This window comes from Agelaius tricolor, unplaced genomic scaffold, assembly GCF_023055355.1.
Source record: "Agelaius tricolor isolate 1412-34295 unplaced genomic scaffold, bAgeTri1.0.p SCAF_12, whole genome shotgun sequence".
Taxonomy (NCBI): domain Eukaryota; kingdom Metazoa; phylum Chordata; class Aves; order Passeriformes; family Icteridae; genus Agelaius; species Agelaius tricolor.
Window position 1 is genome coordinate 26,058,617 of NW_027269272.1, and position 24,212 is coordinate 26,082,828.

The following is a 24,212-nucleotide window of genomic DNA, read 5'->3' on the forward strand; positions in this document are numbered from 1 at the left end:
GGAAGCCCAAAAATCCTCCTGGCAGCCATGGTTGGTTGGGCTGCCCTCTCCCAGGAATTACCCTCCTGCCCATTGTAGCTCCGGGATGCGTTCTGCAGGAGTCTGAGGCACTCTGGGGATGCAGCTCCGAGAGCGGAAGGCGACGATGCTGACAGGTAAGTGAGCTCTGATCATCCGAAAAGCATTCGATAAGTTGTTCAGTGAATCTGCTAGCACTTTCTCACCCTCGGCTGGAAAAACAGGAATTCAGATATAGTTGCTGAAAGACAGAGTTGGAACCATAAACTGAATGTTGGATCAATTCAAAGCATGAAAAGTTCTCATAATAGCATGCCTTTACCAACCTTTTGTTCACTCATACATGGTATTCTTGGTGGCAAAAAAGTTCAGTTTCTACTAATCCTTCCTTCTCAGATATGACTCAAAGTGCAGGTGGGTCCATTGTTTCAGTAACTCGCTTCTTGACAGAACTTAACTCATATAAAGTAAGATTCAGTAACTACAGTACCTGAATTTGCTTTAAAAGGGTTTGTACTATATTCCCTTTCACCTCTTTCAGTACAAGAAAGCAAACTCGAGCTCTCTTCACTATATGAAGAGAATAAATGTTTTCTTCCTTCGTACTTCATTCAAGTCATGTTAAAACTTGTCAGGTTCACTGGAAAAACCACATAGCTCTGAATGAGCAGACGAGATCTGATGAGTCTTACAGCTTGGGAAATATCTGAGGTGCTTGCAAAAACCTCTGTCTTTTAGGGTGATCTCATATTGGGAAGGTTGTTCTTGGTTATGGAGCACTGGAAGCAGCAGCACGATTCAAGAGTTTGTTAAAAATCACTTGTTTGTGCACTCTGGGGCCTGCAGCCACTCCTGCGTGCTCCATCTGGAAACTGGCAGCACTTCACGCTTCTTTCCATCTTTTTAAAGAATTCTGCAACCCTCTTTAGAAAGGGAAACCAGGAAAGCCAGGGAGCCTTTGGCTGATGTCGCTGATTCACTCGCAGGCACTGGCCCTGGGCACGGAAGCCACCGGCACTTTTCGGGTTGGGAGAAGCTTCCCCTGCTCTCCTTTGGGTGGGCCAGCAGCCCCGAGGCTCCGGGAGAGCCTCTCCGGCCTCCCCATCCCGTGGGGAGGAGGGACGGCAGCCCCGGGGACAGCCCCGACAGAGGGACCGGGCAGGGCATGGGGAGAGCGCCCGGAGGGGGCGCGGGCATCCCCCGCGGGTTTGCGCTGGGCTGGGAGGGGAAACCGGCGCATTTCAGCAGCCGCAGCCCTCCGGCTCCGGGCCTCGGGCTGCTCGGGGCTCTCCCAGCTCAGCCCCGTGTCCCAGCCCCGGGGCAGGGAGGGAGCGCGGAGCCCATCCCGGCACAGGCTCCAGAGCGCCACACCGGGCACGCCCGGGGCCCCGCACGGCCTGGGGACACCCAGGGGCAGCAAGGCCCGCCGGGACAGGGCAGCGAGGCTCCATCGTCCAGACTGCCCCGCACCACAGCAGCACTTCAGAGGCCACAGGCTCCTTCCCACCCCCGGCACAGAGCCCTGGAGTGCTCAGGAAAGGAGCCAGGCACTGGGAATGGTCCTTCTCCTCACCTGGTGAGCAGTCCCCTGCTTGCCTTCCCAAAGCAAAACTCAAGGGGAGCCTCCTCTTCTATCCAGTGAGCACCAGCAGAAGCCAGGCTCCAAGCAAAGTCCAAGAACCTTCTCTTTGATCCAGTGAGCAGCAGAAGCCAGGCAAGCCCCCAGTGCCCCAGCTACAGCACTGAACCTGAACTGTGCAGTCTTATCAACAGCGTGGGGCTGGTGGAAACACACCTGACACACAGCCTGAGCTCCAGAGCCTCTGCACAGCTCTCAGCTCCACAGCAGCCCAGGCTGCAGCAGACACCAACCCCAGGGCTGCCAGGAGAACTCCAGAGGAAAGAGGCAACATCCATTCCTACATTTCAACATTAATCCCTTCCAACAGAAAAAAATACCACAACATCTTCAATGAACTCAAACATTGCACTGCCAATTATCAGAACTGTGTTTCCACTTCTGACCAACAATGAACCTCACACAAGGTACTGCAGCAACCACTGCTTCTGGCTCTTCCTCAAGACAGTGTCAGTGGCATCCAAAGGGACAGCTGATGCTGAGCAGCACAGACTGCACTGGGACCAGCCTGTGCCACCCTCCCTGCAGCAGCAGGCGCCGCCACTGTGGAAGGAGCCCGGAGCTGGGTGCCAGGAGGAGCAGCAGCTCTCACAGCTGTGCCTGATGCCCTGCCCAGGGCCAGCAGGACTCTCCGGGCTGTGCAAGAAAAAACGGCCTTGCTTGCACCAGGCTGGACTTCTCCCTGAAATCCCCGTGTCCTTTTCCTTCCTCTTTCAGGCAGTGGTGCTGCTGTGAGTAGCAAACGGCACAGTGTGGCAGCAGGATGGACTGGAGCACAGAGAAACAGGCACACAAGGATTTCTTGGTGCTTCTGTGATGTGAATTAGGATTGCATGCAAAAAAATCAGTAGAATTTGCTTCAGCACAAAGAAAAATACCTGAAAGTTAGACTGGAGTTACTGAAAGACTTAAATGGCACTGGCTATGTACGCATACCAATAATTATTTTTGTTTTCCAAGTTATTTTCTCACAGTGGCCCTGAGGGCTGTGATAGAGGCACAACAGACACAGGTACAACAGATGAAGGTGCAATGCCACCAATTACACAGCTGCATTTCTGTGTTTGTGCCCCAGACACCTTTATTCTTTTTAAAGTGTCATTTTGAAATTTTTACTTAATGTTTTTCACTGCACAGTACAAATAACCAAACCTAAAAGCTGATCTTTTCAGTAAAAACTCCTGACTCAGGACTGGCACCCCAGCCGTGGCCCTTGCTGGCGGGCTGCAGAGCGTGGCAGCCACGGCTCCCCCACGGCAGCTGTGTCACTGGTGACAGGGACACGGGGACACGGGGACAGGGCACTGCCAGCGTGGCACCGTGCTCTGCAGCAGTGCCAAGGGCGCCCCTGCTCACCTGCACCGCAGCTCTGGGCCCCTGCCCTGCCCGTGGTTGTGCACGGGGGCTGCACCTCACATGGTGAGTCCTGGGTGGGGGCCGGGGAAAGCCCCTGTGCAGGGCCCAGGCTGCTCCCACTGCAGCCACAACCAACAGCAGCATCTTCTAGAAAGGAGCAAAGGAAGCATTCCAGAGTTCCTTTCCTCCTTGCTAATTAGAGCCTGCCTTACTGAGAAAACATTCATTATCCCAGCTTTACCAGCCACTGTGTTGAGCTCTTTTTTTTTATCCCCTCCAAAAAGGAGCCAGCAATTGCAACCCAGCTTCTCCTGCACCGAGAGCAGCTGCTCACCCGCTGCCCAGGTGGTGCGTGTTCTGTGGGCAGAGCTCTCAGCTCCATGCAGTCTTCAGGAGCTGTGCAGCTGTACCTTGCCATGACCCCCAGAGGTGACACAGCCAGCCTGGGCACAGCCAGCCCCGGGGCCACCCGTGGCAGTCCCAGGGGAGCACTGACCCTCACTGTCACTCGGGGCTGTGCGGGGGCTCTGCAGGGCACAGGGGACACTGGGCATGGCAGGGATGGGGACACTGGTCCCAGCACAGAGCCAGGGAGGGCTGCCCCCGTGGGCATCCCCAGCTGGAAGCCAGCTCAGGGCCCGGGCAGGGCTGCACCCTGACCACTGCCCTTTCTGTCTGTCCTGAGGACAGATGGACAGGGCAGAGCCAGGATCCCAGAGGCAGCAGCCGAAGGCAGAGGGAAGCCAGCTGCACAGCAGCTTCCCCAGGCAGGATGCTGCTCTGAGACGTGTGGGAGGAGAACTGGGCTGGACACGAGGGGAAGCCCGAGGAGGAACCTGAAACACAGAGGGGGTGCTGTGCCAGATGCTGGAGCAGCTTTCTGAGCAGATGCAGGTTCCTATTTCTGGCTAGGACTAAGGAGAGGGGCAGCACGAGCCACAGCTGGGACAGTGATAACCCAGTCCTTCCTGGCTGGTTGAGCAGGGCTGGGTTGCTGGCACTTGGAGCCAGCCCACGGTGGCCTCAGTGCCAGGACGGGGGGCACACGGGGGAGCCCTGTGCTCTCACCCTCTCCCAGGACCCCGTGCTGGGTCTGACACGCCATGCTCGGTACCAGGGGTGCTCAGGGCACGGGGGCCCCAGGAGCTCCCACCCCTCTCCTGCAGGGCCAGCATCAGGAGGTTCTGGCTACAAAACATCAGAACCATCCGAGTGTGCACGGCCCAAGACAGCAAGGAGGGCAACTCACCGAGGCAGGCAGCGACTCAAACAGGAATTTCAGGTTATTCCACCGTGCATTACCAGCACATTAACATCTTCCTCCAGCAAAAGGGAGCTGGACCATTTCTGAGAGAAGCCTCCAAGGAAGGGAAAGGTGGCCGTGCCATGGCTACTGGGGCTGGGCTTGCAGTGAGCAGGAGACAACACTCAGACAAAGAAAGAGATGCAGGCAGGGCCAACCAGAGCATGGAGGCTTGCTCAGGGAGCAAGGAGCAGGCTCAGGGGACACGGGACAGCTGTGGGTGACACAGAGAGCAGTGGCACAGGCTCAGGCCTGCCTGCAGCAGCTTCATGCACACTTGCTCTTACCCTGACCAGTGCCTTCCCCCTGCATCTTTACAAACAACTCTGTGATTTGGTTCTGATGGGCAAAGGAAAGAAGAGCATTGCAGCCAGCCTAGAGCAGGTTTAATATCTGCCTCACATGTCTATTGCTGCATCAAGCCTGCCATTTACCCACCCTTTTGGTGATGAGTGCAGCAGAGGCAAGGAGGCAGACATCTACAAGTTATGGGCTCCAATAAAAAACATTGCTCAAGACTCTGCAGCCCCATGACCTAGAACAGCTGGTCTAGGTCACAAAGAGAGTTTTCTGACTCTAAAAAGTTTTAAATAAGATGAAAAAATATTAGATTTGAGGATGTACAATTTCTTTAAACAGGAAGGTAACCTAAAGCCTTAGTCACTAGAAAAACTCTGCAGTCATTCCCCATCCACCTGACACTGAAGGCTGCCATGCAGCCTATTATTTCATTTCTTCTCTGAGGTTACATCAGTCATGCACATAAACCAGTCTGTCCACATCAGCAGCAAGAGATTATCTCATCAACCACGGACAAAGTACAGAAGCTACAAGAAGTAAAACCTATTCTGCTTTACAAAGCTACCCGGATAAAGCAGCAGCTTCTAGTGCATCTTCAAAGCCTTCCAAGCAGAAAATATTTGTATAGCAGACTGAGACAGCTCCTTAGGATAAAATTGGTGAGGAAAGTGTCCAGAAAACTGGACAAGGAGAGGAAAGGCAGCCTTGCTGAGCATGAAAATACTGGATTCAGACAAGTAAAAAATCCACAACTAGAGTACACAGTCAGTGAGCATCTACAAAATACCCTAAAATACTCTTCAAAGAGAACACAATCTTCATATCCTGTTGCAATGAAACAGATGAAAAAGAGTGAATTCTCCATATAATAAATGTGATCCTGCTCCTGGCATCTGCGATATAGCAGGCTTTGTTGGAAAGAATGAAGCTACAGAGTACAGGTACCCCAGCTCTACACTTGATCACCCACTCCAGTATGTAAATAATGAAGCCACACTGCTCTCAGTGCTCTGCCCACCACAGCACCCCTCAGCCTGACAGACTTTGGTAGGAGACTCTGGGAACACCTTTGGACTGCTGACTCTGAGCAGGACCATGGCTGTGCATCCCACCTTCCATCACACAGCCAGCTCCATGCTGCAGAACCATCCCACCAGCCCTGCTCCACAGCTCTGCCCAGCCCTGTTTGGTGAAGCCTGTAAAGCTCTGAGCTGCAGGAGAGCCTTTGGTGTGTGAGGAGGGCAGGCAGTCACAGGTGCAGCCTCTCTGCTCCACCCTGCAGCCACCAGAGCAATGCTGAGCTCAGGTGTGCTGGCAGGGCACAGGGCCCAGAGCTCAGCTGGCACAGATTACACTGGGAAGAATTTGCTGCTTTCTTTTTCCAACCACCCTTTGTTGAGATAATTTTGGATCACATTTTAATGTCAATTCCATCAGGAAGAAGAAGACACAGAGAGGCTTGGTCTGCACCCCAGCACACAGCTCCCAGGATGGGTTCCAGAGGCCTGGATATCCCTGGGCAATCCGAGGGTGGTGACACCTTCCCTGGGCAGGGCTCAGCAGGGCCAGGACAGGAATGGGGATGCAACAGCGGCTGCGTGCAGCCCAGGGCACACAGGGCCAGCCCCAGCCCCAGCCCCAGCCATGCTGCAGCAGTCCCAGGGGTGCAGCAGGGCACACAGCAGCCCTTCCTGCTCCGCTCCAATCCCAGGCAGCACATCCAGCACCTCCCTGACTTCTCTGCACTGAGGGTTTCATGGAGCACCTGCCTGCAGAGCCTGAGAACAGGGAGTTTTCCAGGGGCCAGGAATTATGCAGACTTAAAAGAAACTCAGAAAAGCAGGGAAATAAGCACCTGATTTACATGAGGAGTTAGATATGCATCTTTTCATAAAATCACATACTCTTTTGATCTCTGCCTCCTGGGCAGAAAAGAGAGCTGCAAATTCTCAACAACAGCAATGGATGCACTACTACAACTACAGCAATGATGGACTACTGCTGCTCAGACACAGAAAACAAAATACCTGCAACACCTTTGACAGTCTTGTTACTGTCAGAGCAAACAGTGCCAGCCAAGAAGCCAGACTGATAAAAAGGTTGAAATACCCAAAAATTAAAGTTTTTTACTGATGCTTTCACCCACCATTACTTGCTTTGGTGCCATCTAGTGCCACACAATACAGTTCCTACATGGGGATGGCACCTAAAACAGGTTCTGATCTGCAAAAGGGCTGCAGGAATCCCACCCTCTCTTCATTCCCATGAGAGCAGTCAGGTCTTGTGAAATTGGTGAGATTTGAACCATTTTGCCAGTTTTCCTATCAAAACTTGTAAGCAAAAAACAAATCCCAGAAAAGTTACTGCATTTGAAAAGTTACTGATTGAGGAAAGAGCAATTTGGAGCACAGCATTGCAAACTGGTATTGGCAAAATCCCTTTTAACAGTATCAAACATTGTGATGCCATATGGCATTACTGAGTTTCTGCAGGTTTCAGTGTTCCTTGTGTGCCAGTTTCTATGAAAAAGGAACAGGAACTTTTCATTTCCACCCCAATTTGGGGAATACACCATGAAGTTATACACACATATCTCATCATTACTGATAAAACTTTTTCACTTCAAGAAGTGAGTGATGATTTAAAAAAAACAATATCTACTCACGGTCACCCATCACTGAAATGAGCAAGAAGAGTGCAATGAAGCCCTGACACCAGAACCTCAGCCAGCCCCTCACAGGGAACTCCAGAGGCAGCTCCTTTCACAGGGCTCCCCTCCATGCAGGGAGAAGAAGGTGGGCTCTTCTATTTTCCTTTGGTTTTAATTTGGATTTTTTTCCCCAGAACATCATCCTGGCACAGGCCCTGCTGCATCCGGGATCCACGGCTGTCAGTGGGACTCCTGAGGAGCATTTCAGCTGGAAACCTACAGCAGTGCAAAGGATGGGGTACAATTTGTCCTATGGAAAACTGCCAGGTAAAATAACACTGGAAATACAAGAGATTGATAAGTGCTTATTTTATTACTGTCAGTTCCTACCAACATTTGAAAGAAATCGGTCATTGCAGCACGGGCTGTGTGAGCACTGCCCAGCCTGCCCCACAGCCAGCCTGCTTTGCCTCACCAGACAAGGTCAGAGCATAAACAACATGAAACAAAACATACTGACATTTTATGGCACAGTTTATAAGTTTTTCACAAACATTTACATATGAAATCTTAAAATCCCCCAAAGACTGTGACTTTTAAGTACATTTAAGTAAACCAAGTTTAAATTCACGTTTTGATAGGCCTGCGGAGTCTCTCCAGAGCCCTGTCCCATGACAAACATCTCAGCTCACAAGTCACACTCTGTCAAGAAAGCCAAGAGCTGACAACCCGCAGCTCCGATTTATGGTTTACCCAGCAGCCTCAGACTGCCCAGAGAGGGCAGTTCCAAAGTGGCCAAGTCTGTAAAGCACCATGAAGCTTTACCTGTTGTTCCCCTCACCTGGCCCCACCTGTAAAGCACCATGAAGCTTTACCTGTTGTTTCCCTCACTTGGCCCACCCATAAAGCACCATGAAGCTTTACCATTGTTCCCCTCACCTGGCCCCAACCGTAAAACACCATGAAGCTTTGCCTGTTGTTCCCCTCACCCTCACCTGGCCCCACCCATAAAGCACCATGAAGCTTTACCTGTTGTCTCCCTTGCCTGGCCCCACTCATAAAGCACCATGAAGCTTTGTCATTGTTCCCCTCACTTGGCCCACCCATAAAGCACCGTGAAGCTTTACCTGTTGTTTCCCTCACTTAGCCCATCTATAAAGCACCATGAAGCTTTGCCTGTTGTTCCCCTCACCTGGCCCCAGCCATAAAGTACCGTGAAGCTTTACTATTGTTTCCCTCACTTGGCCCCACCTGTAAAGCACCATGAAGCTTTGCCATTGTTTCCCTCACTTGGCCCAGCCATAAAGCACCGTGAAGCTTTACCTGTTGTTCCCCTCACCTGGCCCCAGCCGTAAAGCACCATGAAGCTTTACCTGTTGTTTCCCTCACTTGGCCCAGCCATAAAGCACCGTGAAGCTTTACCTGTTGTTTCCCTCACTTGGCCCCAGCCATAAAGCACCATGAAGCCTTACCATGGTCTCCCTCTCCCACAGACAGCCGCCCCAGCCCCGAGAACAGCAGCTGGCCCAACGGCAGCTCGGCGGCGCGGGACGAGTTCACCACCATCGTGCTGCCCGTGCTCTACCTCCTCATCTTCCTGGCCAGCCTCCTGCTCAACGGCCTGGCCGTCTGGATCTTCTTCCACATCAGGAACAAGACCAGCTTCATCTTTTATCTCAAGAACATTGTGGTGGCAGACCTGCTCATGACGCTGACGTTCCCGTTCAAGATCATCCAGGACTCGCGGCTGGGGCCGTGGCACTTCAACTCCTTCCTGTGCCGCTACAGCACCGTGCTGTTCTACGCCAACATGTACACCACCATCGTCTTCCTGGGCCTCATCAGCATCGACCGCTACCTGAAGGTGGTGAAGCCCTTTGGGGACTCCAGGATGTACAGCATCACCTTCACCAAGGTGCTGTCAGCCTGCGTCTGGGTGGTGATGGCGTTCCTGGCGCTGCCAAACCTGATCCTCACCAACGGCTACCCCACCAGGCGGAACGTGGACGACTGCCTGAAGCTGAAGTCTCCCCTGGGAGTCAAGTGGCACTCGGCCGTCATCTACATCAACACCTGCATGTTCGTGGTGGTGCTGATAGTGCTGATAGGCTGCTACATTGCCATCTCCAGGTACATCTACAAATCCAGCAAACAGTTCATCAGCTCCTCCAGCCGGAAGAGGAAGCACAACCAGAGTATAAGGGTTGTCGTGGCTGTGTTTTTCACCTGCTTTTTGCCCTACCATTTGTGCCGAATACCCTTCACTTTTAGTCATCTGGACAAAATTTTAGATGACTCTGCACATAGAATCTTGTATTATTGTAAGGAAATGACCCTGTTCCTGTCCGCATGCAACGTCTGTCTGGATCCTATCATTTATTTTTTCATGTGTCGATCATTCTCTCGAAGGCTGTTCAGGAAATCCAACATGAGAACCAGGAGTGAGAGCATCAGGTCCCTGCAGAGCGTCAGGAGGTCAGAGGTGCGCATCTACCACGAGTACACCGATGTCTGAAGGCACCCCAGAGACTGTGCTGACCTGCGAGGGTGCTTGTACATCATGTAAATAAAATGTCTCTAAGTGTCTGACCACAGAAGCTCATTAAGGGATGTGCAGACACGTTCAGCTTTTCTGTGCCAGCTCACCACCATCCACCTCAAATTCCATCCCTGCAGGGATCAGGCTCACTCCGTGGGGCTGGGGGTGTTCTGGTAGCTGGGCAGGTTGGCTGGTTGGGGTTGGCTGGTTTGGGGGCCATCAGGAGGCTGTCTTGGCTCAGAAAGCAGCCCTGGGCCAGGAGGCTGCAGCCGGGATGGACTCTCTGGCCTTGAGCAGATGCACTGGGAGGAATCAGCTTCCTCGGGTCTGGCAGAAGGCAGCAGGGGAAGGGAGGGCAGGAGGTGGCACGGCCCCGTGGGATCCTCGGTGTACCCAGGGCAGGGCTCTGGTGCCACACAGCTCTGTGCCACCAGCCCCAGGGCTCCCTGTCCCTCACCCGGTGCCTGCCCTGAGCCCTCTGCACCCTGCGATGTCCACGTGGGTCAGTCTGTCTGTCCTGGACTCACTGGGGATTAACTCAGGTTTGTTTAGAGCAAAAACTGCTGGGACAAAAACCGACCGAGCTGGCAAAGGCAGGCTGGAGCTGGCAGGAGCGTGCAGAGCCCTGAGCAGCCGGTGCTCGCAGCCAGCCCCGGCTGCAGTGCAGCTGCACCGGCAGGAGATGGCAACAGTCCATCGGCCAGCGCTGACACTCAGAACCACTTCCCTTCTGATACACGCAAAAAAAAAAAAAAAAAAAAAAAAAAAAATCAAGAAAATCCCCAAAATGCACCACCCAAAATTAAGTTCTGATTAAGTTCTGCATGAGAACATCTTTCACAAAGCTTTCCACTGAAAGAGCAGTTTCTTTCTTCTATTTTTTTTTAACACTATTGGTTTAGGTTTAGATTTTGGTTTATGAATAATTAAGAAGTTTAAATGTAAGTATGATAATATTTGGATTAATGCAAGTATTATGAAACCACTTACATGATCAGGAGAGAACATTTCTGGAAAGGAAGTCAGAATACTTTGGCTACTTATCCTACTTTAAATAAAAATACTTAAAATAGCTAAAATACCACAGATAAACCCTGTTTCCCAATCAGCTTCATAGAAAACTGTTCACACACAGGAGACAAGTTCTGGGACCAAATCTGCCATCTTGCACCCTAAGCAGTCCATGCACATACAAAACCATATTAAGAGAGCCAGTTTGGGGACTGGGTTGCATGGCTTAAATTCTGACAAGCACCAGATGAAATTGAGTGATAGTATATAGGACTGGAAGATCTGCACACAGAACTGACATTCCTAACCAAAGACTGTCCTCTCAGGTCTTATATGGTTAAAGCAAATCAAGGCTGAGTGCTTCTGGTCTCCTTTCCACAAGTGTAAATCACCGAGGGTTTATGGCTTGTTAAATTGTGCCTGATGATTGCTCTGTTAAATCCACAATGACCCTTTCCCAGGTGATGGTGGATTTCCCACACAAGCCCAGCAAAGCCCAAAGAGCCACTTGAGGGGCACTGTCCCTGTGGGTCCCCAGCCGGAGGAACTGAAGGCAGCTGAGGAGGCAGACCAGGGCTGGGGTCGGCCCTGGCACAGGGTGGAGCTGCTGGTGCAGTGCAGGGTGGCTGCAAACACAGCCAGAGGGGAGCCTGCATCCCCCATGTGCTGTGTGCCCTCTCGACAGGATGCACACACACCACCTTTCTCATTACCCATGAATTTTTAACTGAAGGACGAATTTTCATGGTGTTTCCTCCTAGAGAGACACCACTGCTCATCCCTCATAAGAGCTTTCCACTAAAAAATCTGTTACCCAAAGCAGCCACACTCAGGTGATGGGATGGTGCCCTCCAAAGCTCAGCCTGAAGATGCCCCCTGCACAGGGACCACAGGCATGAAGCAATCAGCAGTTTCTGGGAAGGGTCCCAGAAGTGAAATCCACGTGAAATGTGGGAAAGGAAGGCACAGCCATGCAGCCCCAGCACACAGGCCAGGCAGGAGCAGCCCCTGCATGCAGCCTGAGGCCCACATGCAGGCAGCTCTGCAGCCTGAGCCCCGCATGCATGCAGCACTGCAGCTGAGCCCTGATTGCAGCCTGAGCCCTGATTGCAGCCTGAGCCCTGATTGCAGCCTGAGGTCTGATTGTAGGCAGCTCTGCAGCCTGAGCCCCGCATGCAGCCTGAGCCCCGCATGCAGCCTGAGCCCTGATTGCAGCCTGAGCCCCACATGCAGCCTGAGGCCCACATGCATGCAGCACTGCAGCCTGAGGCCCGCATGCAGCCTGAGGCCCGCATGCAGCCTGAGGCCCGCATGCAGCCTGAGGCCCGCATGCATGCAGCACTGCAGAACCACCCCAGAGCAGGCTGCTCTGCCTGCCAGGGTGTATCTGTGATAATCTGGTCACTGCCTTGTGCACACTCACGTGCATGACAGCTCTTTGAAGATGCTCTTTGTGAGGTATTTTCCCAGGGCTAAATATGAATTGTACAACAACATCCCAATCCCCAAATACCAGATAACTATATTTAATTTATCCAGATTTGACATGGAATTTTGGTCTCTAAGAGTTCATCTTGAAAGAAAAAGCCACAAGGAAGTTGTGTGGAAAGTCTCTGACCTGTGACAGCCCTTTCAGAGAGCCACATCAGGGTGGATATAAACTGTGGCTCTGCAGTCCCAGAGTCCCATTTTTAAGAGGAAGCACAGTTTGCTGGTGGAACTACAACAGCAGATCTGACCCAAGAATGCAAGGAGCAATTCCTGAACAATTCATTAACATTTGGGATTTTTTACATTCAGGAAGATTTGCATTACAGTGTTTGTAACTCAAATGCAATTATATCTTCCATATTCTGATTGAATAGCCAAGGCAGAGGTCTCCATGCCAGGGCATTATTGTGGCAGAAATGAGATTTGAGCTTGTACTCAGAGCCAGCTCCAGATCACTACTGCTGCAGGACTTTTGTAATCACATTTATTTTGCACTCTGCTTCTGTGGTTTTTCTACTAGTGACCTTTCCTGTGACTTTCCACCAGTGCAGCTTCACAGGAATCCTAAAAAAGGAAATTAAACCCACCCAAATTTCTAAAAATCTGTCCTTGCATTGGCACCCACCACTCTCGAGGTGGATGAAGCAGTGGGAAACACTGACAAGCAGAGTGGCCATGACAGGTTCACCCAGCTTGGTCAGGGCCAGAGGCAAAAAACAGTGAAGAAAATGTAAAACTCAACATGCCACAGAGGCCAGGGTTGGAAGGATAAAGCAGTGAAGAAAATGCAAAACTCCCCACGCCAAGGAGGCTGTGGTGCAGGCACCAGGCCGGATGGAGGTCCTGTGGTCTGTGTTAACCAGAAATGCTCTGTAAACCCAACCCACCCCTACCTACACAGATGTCCTGCCAAAGGCACCCACAGACACCGGAAGGTTTGACTGCAGTCCCACCCACAGAAGCTCACACATCAGGAGTTACTGAGGTATTAAAGGTACCCCAATTTTACATCCAACTGGGGCATGAGAATCCAGCACAACACTGCAGGGACAGACGGATGGGTTTGTCCTCCTCACCTGCCCAGAAGAGGCACCATTTGATGAGATTTCTGTCCTCGTCTATGCCCAGTGCTGACCCAGATATTAGGCTTGTGATCAAGACACTTGTGACCAGATATTAACCTTGTGACCAGAAATGGTGGAAGGATGAGAAAAAGGCAGTAGAAGAAAAGGTTAAAAAAAAAAGGAAAGAAAAATGTGGAAAAGATAAAGGTGTTATTTGAGCAGTTTTTGAGGAGAGTTTATCTTTCACACTAAAGGAAATCAAAAGATCCCCATTTCCTGGAGAGGCTACAGATGTAGAATGCATGATTCTGAAGTCAGAAAATGAGGTACTCTAAACACAAATGTCCTTTGAGAAAGAGGCACAGGAGAAATTACAAAAATTATGTCAATGGTCTTTGAAGTGCAAGTGTGCAACTAGAAAAACTGCTGGCTGTGGCTGAAGGACAGGAGAGCCATCTGCAGGAAAGCCTGCTTTGACTAAGTAAGGAAAATTACTTGATCAAATCCCACATGAGGCATTTTCTAGTTCAGTCCAGCACAGTCCCCTCCCTCAGCACCCCTCTCCTGCCACCCCCTAAGGCCAAACATCAGCCTGGGAGCAGCAGTGGTGCCACCTGAACGTGGGCACAGGCTCAGGGAGGGATGAGGGAGCTCCAGACAAATCCTTGTAAGGGCTCAGAAGGCACCCATCCATCACCCAAACAAAACTGAGCAGAAAACATTTGCTGGCAGATTTAATGGGGCAGAAACACAGCTAGAAGTCCTGCAATACTTTTGTAATTAGCTGGCTTCTGGGGGGATTATCCTAAAAACCCTTTATTTTGTTCATCCTGCTTTTAGCAATTGCCAGAGCTGGCCACTGATACCCCAGGACGTGCATGATTCCATGCTCAGCAGGGCTGGAAGCACTGGCAGCTCTGTCTGCAGGGCTGGGGAGGGCACAGGTGAGACCCTGGTCACAGACACCCCCTCCTCATGGCAAAGGCTTGGTGCTCTAAGATCCTGCATTTAGACCTTGAGGCAGGACCCATCAGCCCCATCCTGCCAGCAAGGCCTGCAGAGCTGCCACCCTCCCTGCACTGCTGCAGCAGCCAGGAGAGGAACCAAGCCAGCCCCAGTCCTGCTGGGACACGCCAGCAGTGCTCTCCCCTCTCTGGGACACAAACCCATCACCAGGATCCTGCAAAAGGACTCCCTTCTTAGGCCCTCAGCTCAGGCAAACTGTTAACAGCTTCTCTCAATAACACAAACAGCAGCTGGGAATTTTGGATTTTGGGGGAAGAAGCCGACTTGTATGGCTAAAGGTAAAATACATTATCAGTTTGTTCTTCAGCCACCTAAAGTGCATGGCAAAGTGCAGGGCCTTCTAGTGACCACGCTCACTGCCTACTTTCTAACCCTTGAGAAACAGCAGCCACATCTTGAGATCCTTAAACATTGGGTTTGGCTGGCATGTTGGAAAAATCCCCATGTTTGTACAACAGAGCAATCCCTGGGTTTGCCCTGCTGCCCAGAGCCATTCCAATGGGGTGAAGCTGTACACAGAGCTCAGGCACCCCACCCTCTCCTTAAGCCCTTAATCCTCTGCCCTGGACAACTGCTTACTTCTCACTGCAAAAAATTATCTGTGCTGCAACATCTAATCCATCACAGACTGGCATCTTACACTGGAGAACACTGCACCTCCTCTCCTTTGGGGCTTCCCGTGCTCCCCTCTATCTTAGAGAGCCCATGGCTTTTAAACCAAAGCCTTATCTGACTCACTCCTCCCATCCCTGCTTCAAGAAATGACCTCAGGGTGCATGGAAAGAGAGAATAGCTTGGCTGCCTGGTGTCTTCTGGGGACCCCTGAGAAGCCTCGTGCCCCGTTTGTTCTGCCCGATCCATGGGGAAAGTACAAAATTGTCACTGAAACCAACACCCAAACCCAAGCCCAAAGCCATGGATTGACCTCTACAGCTTTGGGCTGTGAGTCTCAGGATGGAGAGAGGAACAAGAGTACTGGCAAGAATGTGCAGACAATTCTGCCTCTCAAGATACCCCCTTATTGCACTGAGAGATGTTCAGTGAAATCTGGGGAAGGAAGGGACTGGAGGTTCAGGGTAGCTCACAGTGGCCCCATGTAAAGGATGTGGATATGGCAGCAACACTCAGGGAGAAGGTACATGTGTTTCCCTGTGCCTTTGGGCCCTCCTACACAGATAAACCCTCAGAAGAAAGGAGAAGCAAAGTCCATGAGGAATTGGGTATTTTCTGTAGGGTTTAGGTGACACACTGTCAAGCAGAGCTCAAGTCCTGCACTAAATGTTTACTTGTTCTAAGGTACACAATGTACATATTTCACAGTGTTTAAATAAACATTTAAACCTCGATTTATCTATCTCCCCGAACCTCAGCTCTCTCTCAGAATATACTCCTTTCCTACTTCCACAGAGAAGATATTAGCTCGTCTATTACCATACATTTCCACTGATTCTGTGCTTGATTTCAAAGCCTCACAGAAAATTTTTGGAAGGAACAGGAAGGGAGGAAGCCCAGTAGGTGTTTAAGCTTAAAAGAAAAGAATAGCACAAAAAAGAAGAGAAAGGAAACAGCCAAACACCAAAGATCCATCACGTATCCCCAGAGTCCATCTCCCAGCCCATGGCTCCGGTTCAAACCTCCCAAGCACAGAGCCGCGGCTCTCGGGGCAGGATGCGTCACAGCAAAGGTCGCAGCCAGCCCTGGGAACAGCTTAGGAAAAGCAAACTCCAGCCCGGCAGTCCAGCCCTCTGGCTGCTGTGCCAGCTGCACTTGCGTCTGTCCCGAAAGCCGCCGGGCGCTGCTCTGCAGCCGGGACAGCTGCGGGCCGGGAGCCGGGCCACGGCCAGAGAGGGGCACGGCCCAGGGGCAGGGGCAGGGGCACGGCCCGGCTCGCCAGCCCTTCCCCTTTTGCTCCGGAATCCTCGCAGGGCTGCGCTGGGGGCAGCGGCGGGGCGCGGGCACGGCGGGCGGGCAGGAGCGGCTGCGGCTGCCCGGGAGCGGCTCCGCGCGGCAGGACCGGGACCGGCTGCCCGGGAGCGGCTCCCCGACCGATCCACCCCCGGACCGATCCATCCCCGATCGATCCATCCCCGGCAGCGGCTCCCGGACCGATCCATCCCCGATCGATCCATCCCCGGCAGGGGCTCCCCGACCGATCCACCCCCGGACCGATCCATCCCCGATCGATCCATCCTCGGCAGCGGCTCCCGGACCGATCCACCCCCGGCAGCGGCTCCCGGACCGATCCACCCCCGGACCGATCCATCCCCGGAGCGGCTCCCGGAGCGATCCCCGCCCAGCCCCGCGCCCCGGCTGTCGGAGCGGCGCTGCAGGGACCGCGCAGCCATCCCGCGCTGCTGCCCAGGTGAGTCCGTCACCCGCTCCCGTCCCCTGCAAACGCTCTCCAGCACCCTCGGGTATTTTTAAGTAACTGCCACCGCAATTTTACTTTTTAAATTGGCAAATAAGGCGAGCGTCCGCGCGTTCTGCAAACCGCTAACAACTAATAACACAAACGAGCAGTTTCAACTAACTAACTAACTAACTAACTAACTACAGAAACGACTGTTTCAGCTATGGAGCAGACTCCAGCTGTGCCAGCAGACAGAGAACCTGCAGGCAAGGATTCTTCTTGTCTGCCTTAAAAAGATATTTTTCTTAAGCAACTAGTTTTGTTTTAATTTATGACTGAGAACATATAACTATATGAAAAACATAGCTGAAATCATCAGAAAATAGAATTTAAAATAAAATATTTGAATGACAAATACTACCATTAAAATATAATATTAAAGGGAAAAACTTTCCGAACCACATTTTACTACTTTAAAAAAAACAGTTTTAGGACAATGCAACTAATAATCATTAAAATGTTTTACTGACCCAGGGCTCTGGTTTTAGCTGGGATAGAGTTAATTTTCTCCCAGTAGCTGGTACAGAAATGTGTTTGGGTTTGGGATGAGAGCGATGGTTCTCCGATGAACCCTGATGGTTTTAGCTGTTGATGAGCAGGGCTTGCACCAAGTCAGGTGCAGCTTCTCATGCCCTGCCAGTGCAGGAGGGCATGCCAGGAAAGCTGACCCACTTGTTTTTCTTGGGGTTTATCTCTCTCCTTGTTATTTTCCTTCATTACAATCTATTGTAATTATTATTGTTATTATTGTTAACTTTTTAAGCTACTCTTACCTGACCTAACATTTCCTCTCATCCACCACTCCCTAATTCCAGTATGATAATTGATGTGAGATAGGAAGGATCTCAGTGGAGGAATTTTGAGACTTAATTTAAAAAACTGAGTATTTGAATTAGACCTGAAAATTATGCTGTGTGTGAAGAGCTCAAAGCATTGCCCAAGTTTCCAAGTATCAGGGTTTGCACAAATACATCACAGTCTACAATCTTTTAAGGTTAAAAGCGTGCTCAGAATAATGCATACTCTTGTCTAAAAATCAGAAATAAAAAGAGAATGAAAAATTTAGCTGATGAGGAAGACAAAGCTGTTGAATTTCAGATACCAAAGAGAACAGAGACTGCTGGACAGGAAGAAGAAATTAAACAGTCACTGGCGGTTTTTGCCAGACAGAAGCACAGTTCTGCCCTTGAGGTGTCCTGACACTGCACCCAGGGGAGCCGTGGCTGTAATGGAAATACAGAACCTTATCTCCCCCTCTGTGTGCACCTGCTGGCTCCCTCCCCGTGTCCTTCAGAGCACCAGCAGCTCTGCAGGTGCCAGGGGAACATCACGGATGCCATAACAGTGTTGATCTCCCTGATGCCACACTGTGGTCACCCACTGCCCCTCCTCACCACAGCATCCCGGATTTGGCCTTCTGGGATCACAAGGGGGACGTCCTGCTAACGTGGGCAGAGGCAGCCCCACCTGTCCTTCCCATTTCTGCCAGCAGCGCAGACAGAGCACACCCCGTGTCACCAGGGCCACACCACAGGACACGCTCTGTCCTCACCCCTGCCACAGGGAGCAGCTGAGGAGAGGCACGGCTCTGTGTCCTCCGTCCTTGCACAGCACACCTGAGGGGGCCAGACAGCAGGAGCTGGAGGGCAAGGGCGAGACACAGCACTGGTCACTGCTGCCCTGAGCCCTGCCCTGCTGCCTGCAGCCCTGCACTGAGCCCTGCCCGGCTGCCCTGAGCCCTGCCCAGCTGCTGCCCTCAGCCCTGCCCCAATGCTGCCCTCAGCCCTGCCCCAATGCTGCCCTCAGCCCTGCCCCAATGCTGCCCTCAGCCTTGCCCCAATGCTGCCCTCAGCCCTGCCCCAATGCTGCCCTCAGCCCTGCTGGAGGAGGGCCCCTGCCTGACCCACAGCAGATCCTCCCTAGCTGCAATGGGAACACCACCTCTTTCTTCTGCCCTCCTAACTCATCCCACGTTCACCATGGCACATCCCCTCCCTCACTGCCTCCTGCAACAGGAATGCCAACTATTCTTTCTGCCATCCTAATTCCAGCATTCATCCCATTTTCCTCCACTACATTCTACACAAAACAAGAACAGCTACCATCCAACATGCCATTTCCAGAGGCTAAAATATCCCATTATTTTGCATACTTTTATTCTCCTAAGTATTAAAGCCCAGACATTGCCCTATGACAAATGTCATAATAAGAACAGTAAATAACAAAATTTTAGTCTCTTGGCAAACTCGCAACGAGTCCAATGCACCAACATATCCCCACAGTCACTGTGGGCAGTGCCCTCCAGAGCAGAGCGGCAATTCCTGGCCAGAGCCCTGCGTGTCTCCCCCTGGCACACACCCGCAGGCTGGGCTCCTCTCTGGGGACACAGAGGAGGCTCAGAGCAGCCCTGACCACCCTGAGGCCGGGAAGTGTCCTGGTGTTTGGGGAGGAGGCTCCCCCAGCCCCTGGCAGTGCCCAGCTCCTGAGCCTCACCCCCCCCTGCCCCACAGGGACACCCACAGCAGTTTCCCACTGCATCACACAGCAAGTTCCACCAGCACCAACATTCCTACCACATTAGAGAGAAAAGCTTAAAATAAGGTTCTTCTTTTAGCACACTCAGCACAACTTGCAATGGCTGTGGTGTGTGTTGTGCCTCTTCCTCCTCCAGCTTCCTCCTAACATCAGAGGTGCCATCCAGCCTGATAGCCTCCCCTGATTACCTCCATTTTGCAATTCAAAAAGACTTCTGACAATAGTGACCACTGTCACCAGTTCCTGACCCAGTAACTGTATTACATATTTATTAAACAGCTGCATTCGTTTCCATAAATAGCTAAAATGTGTACTCGGAACAACACAACCTCTGGTAAAGCCAGGGTAAATAAATTAAAAAACAACTTATAAATATTATTCTTATGTTTAGTAAAGCAGGGTGAACTTTGAAACTTGACAGTCATGTCACAGAAGTCAAGAATTGCCTTAATGCTACTGTGGAAGAGTCACAGGGGACAGCACAGGACTGACCTCAGAAGAGACAGAGCACTTCTAATGGTTTATGCAGCTTCCCTTTGGTGTGTTGTGCCAAGACAACACGATTTACACACTGAGAAAGTTCAGAACTTTTTTATATTTTACCCAATCCATCTTGGTCATATGGTGAATCAAGTTTGCTGGCTTTGCACAACTAGCTGACATTATTCACACAGAATCAATGTACTTTATGCTGGCCCAAGCATTCAAACAAGAACAGCTGCTTGAGTACAAAAGGCTGCGTGCCACCCTCCCAAATGGCACAGACTCCTAAATGCTAGCATGCTCCCTTTGCCACTGCAGGAGCCACCCTGGGCCCCCAAGTGACAGAGGGGACAGGCAGGAAGGTGACAGCGTTTGCTGTCAGTGCTGAACTAATGACAGCAGCAGGACAAGACCCTCCAAAAGGAGCAGAGCGTGACAAGGTGACACAAAGAACAGATAAAACCGGCCAAGAGCACTGAGCTGTGATGCTCAGCAGGGGACACAGGAGCCTCCCAGGCAGTGACAGGCTTTAGCTTGAGCACGGCTGCTCCATGTCTGTCCCCAGCCCTGTCTGAAGCTCTCCTGAGGGACCTGAAGCCATGTCTGAGCACTGCTCAGTGCTGTGCCCCTCAGCAGCGCAGGTGTGCTCTGCCAGGACACAGGGCTGTGTCTGCCTCTCCCACAGCTGTCCCAGCAAGAGCAGAGCCCCGTGCCTGGGGACGGACAGTGCTCCAGACCCTCAGCAAAGCCCCGCAGCAGGCAGCTGAGGGGGGGTAAGGACGTGCCATGGCAGGGAAAGATGGACAGAGCCTGGCCTGTGGCCCCTCTCAGTGGCAGCCAGTTGGTCAGTCTGCTGGTATCAGATGTAAAACTTGTCCAGGGTGCCCCCTGGGCTGCACAGACGCAGTGGACGTCACAAAGATCTGATGTCCACATCTCTACTCATACAGTTCTGAAATAATCCTTTGTTGTATGATGCCTCACACTTCATGAACTTCTAAACAATTTAATACCTACCCCCAAGTCCAAGCACAGAAAGACCCACCTGGGGGTTCTTGGCTGTAGAAAACCCTGCAGAGAAGGAGCAAGTTCTTAACCCACCACGTGCAGAGAGAGGGTCCTGCTGAGACAGCCTGGAGGGAGAAAGGGAACAGGAACACAGCAGGAGAGAACAGTTCCTAAATACAGTGTGTTACTATTTAAATTAAAATGCCATTTGCTATTAGTGCCGTTCCAGAAGATGCTTCTGATTTCAGCAGCATCACCCCAAGCTCTACCCTCATAACCTCCCAGCTCTAACACACCTGTACATGTGGTAGTGTAATACCTACTCTCCAAACCATCTTTATCATTTAGAACCCCAGCCAAACAAAACCAAATGCCTTGATGACAAAGGAGGAGAGCTGCTGCTCTGTCAGGATAATGAGCAGGACGAGGTTCAGTGCAGGCTCTGGGTGTGCTCAGGGTAACACACCCACCTCATGCTCCAGAACACACCTAAGCTGATCAGCCTTCACACCATCTGCAAGAGGTACAGAAAACAAACACACCAAAAGGAGACCATTTCACCTATTTGAGAAAAAATGTCAATTTCTAGCTATTGCAAGGTTGCATTCAGGCTCCAACCTACTCCACAGAGACATCAGCTACTGACTCAGAATGGGGATAAAAGGAAATTTGTTATTTTCTAAAAGACAAGGTGGGTTTTTTCCCAGCTCCAAGGCACATATTTTCCAGTTGCCCAGGGTTTCACTTGCCAAACACAGCAGCATTATAATTATATCTATATTTGTTCTGCCCTCCCCACAGAGGATAATCCACCCCCACAAACATTCTGGCAAAGAAAAGCAGACAACAGATGTGATTTCTTCTTGGAGATTCTTTAAAATGTAAATCTGACTGACTTGAGAAGCCAGCTCAAACTCTTACATTACAAACTAACACAGACACACTGCTGGGCTGCTGGAATTTTAAAGTGAACTCTGCCAGCTGCACATGCAAGTTCCTTGCAAGGGAGCACTGGGATATATTGCCATAGCTGGGCATCTCCAGCCTTGACTAACAGGAGTTTTTACAGAACATTTTGACCAGGAATACTCATATCCCTCATGTTTCATGGCAAATCAATGTTAAAAATCCACATTTAATGTTTAAAAAACACATCTCATTAACCCTGAGTCACCAGATTGCCATGGGTCAGTCCCATCTCACAGCATGGGGGCTCATGCCTGCAGGAAAGGGGCAGCCCTGGGCTGGAAGGCAACGGGTTAAAGTCAAACAGAGAAGGAAATGCATCCTCTGTTCAAAGCAACAACACGGAACATCACCAGAAAGTGAGATGGCACTTTCTGTGCTGGGAATGATGAGGTGTGGAACGTGGCTGTTTCTGAGGCACACCGAGCTTGCTTGGAAGTGAGGGCAGAAAGCTCAGAGCAGGTAGCAGAAAGCCCAGCACCACCCTGTCCTGCTCAGACACTCTTTTTCTGCTTCTAGGAATGAGGATACTGCAAGATGCTCAACTCCAGCAGCAGCTCCTCAGGAAACAACTGCAGCCACAGCACGGTGATCACCACCACGGTCATCCCGCTGCTCTACTGCCTCATCTTCCTCGCAGGGCTCTCGCTCAACGCCCTGGCAGCCTGGGTCTTCCTCTACGTGTCCAGCACCAAGAGCTTTATTGTCTATCTCAAGAACATCGCTGTGGCCGACCTCCTGATGAGCCTGACCTTTCCTTTCAAAATCCTTGCTGACTCAGGAATTGCACCTGCCGAGCTCAACCTGTTTGTGTGCAGGTACTCTGCAGTCGTGTTCTACATGAACATGTACATCGGGATCACCTTCTTTGGCCTCATAGGCTTTGACAGGTACTACAAAATCGTGAAGCCTTTGTTCACCTCCTTTGTTCACACAGTTAACTACAGCAAGGTGGTCTCTGTAATCATATGGCTGTTACTAATGATTATGTCATTTCCAAATATGATTTTAACTAATGAAATCACTAAGGACAATTACTCCACAAAATGTATAGGTCTTAAAAGCGAGCTTGGCAGACAGTGGCACAAAGCAACAACTTACATTTGCACAGGGATTTTCTGGATTGTTTTTTTCCTGCTAATCATATTTTACACTTCTATATCCAAAAAAATATACAGCTCTTACAAAAAATTCCGGAGGAGCTCAGACACGGCCAAGAGAAAAACCAGCCGGAACATATTCACCATCATGTTCGTGTTTGTCATTTGCTTTGTGCCCTACCACCTCTGCAGGACCCCATACACCTTGAGCCAGACCAGCTCCCAGTTCACCTGCCAGTCCCAAAAATCGCTGTTCTACGCCAAGGAGTTCACTCTGGTGCTGTCTGCAGCAAATGTCTGCCTTGACCCCATTATTTATTTTTTCCTCTGCCTCCCCTTTAGAGAAAAGCTGTATCAAAAACTGCATCTCAAGCTGAAAGCTTCAAGTGACGTTGAAATTTCTAAATCCAGAAGATCAAATACACTTCCGGAAAGCATAAACATAGTGTAGGTTCGTGTCTCCACAATAATGCACATTTCAGGAAGTTATTCATGAACACAAATGTCCCAAAGAAACAGAGCACATGACAACCAGCAACAAGCAGGAGAGGGGTTCAGCAAAATGCCAGGTGCTGCTTCTCTGCCTAAACCCAGTATTGCATGTGCCAACATATTCACTGTGTGCTGCTCCAGCTGATGCCCTGATGGCATTGGGGTGTGACACCACCCATCTGGATCTCAGAAACACAGAGAGGAGAGCCTGGAACAGCACATTCTGCAGCTCCAGGCCGTGGGTCTCTGACAGGACCATCCAACAGATCCAAAACCACTCCAATGTTCTTATCTGGATTTCCATGAACAGAAACATGTCCACACCAAACTGCAGCAACTCCCTCAGGGCTGCCGCAGCAAGAGGCAAGAACACCATGGAGCCATCTGGGAGCACACAGATACAGCTGTGTAAAAACTCAGGTACATTGAAATCCAGAATGAATGGTTTGCTGGCTTTCCCGTGATTTTTACACAGCAGTAAAGCATTTCTGTCTGTACCAAGATAACAGCTGAAAGCCACCGACCTGCTCTATACAAATATAATCTCTGTTATAACTTTATTTTTCAGAGCAGCTTTTTTAAAATTGATTTTATTATTGTACAGGAAAAACATACCAGGGCCTAAAGTATCCACTAAAGCTTTCTGAGAGTGGCTCTGGAGCTGAATGTCTTCATTTTACTTAATAAAGGAGCTATAGGAATATAAATACCTTTCTGCCACTGCTTTTTGTCTTAGTCCAAACAGATCTAAGGGTGAAAAATTTTTAAAAATTCGGTGCTTTCCCAGCACATCAAGCTGGGGTCAGACAGCCCAAGCCAGC

General features: G+C 50.8%; 2 protein-coding genes across 2 annotated transcripts; both read left to right on the forward strand.

Moving 5' to 3' along the window:
* The first annotated feature begins 7,559 nt into the window (after positions 1–7,559).
* On the forward strand, positions 7,560–9,781 carry GPR87 (G protein-coupled receptor 87). The gene is made up of 2 exons (XM_071437067.1): positions 7,560–7,593; positions 8,760–9,781. Exons 1-2 carry the CDS (start codon positions 7,560–7,562, stop codon positions 9,779–9,781), a joined length of 1,056 nt encoding a protein of 351 aa, XP_071293168.1.
* A 6,865-nt stretch (positions 9,782–16,646) lies between these two features.
* On the forward strand, positions 16,647–24,098 carry P2RY14 (purinergic receptor P2Y14). The gene is made up of 2 exons (XM_071437070.1): positions 16,647–16,759; positions 22,319–24,098. Exon 2 carries the CDS (start codon positions 22,337–22,339, stop codon positions 23,348–23,350), a length of 1,014 nt encoding a protein of 337 aa, XP_071293171.1. The 5' UTR covers positions 16,647–16,759; positions 22,319–22,336; the 3' UTR covers positions 23,351–24,098.
* Positions 24,099–24,212: the final 114 nt, after the last annotated feature.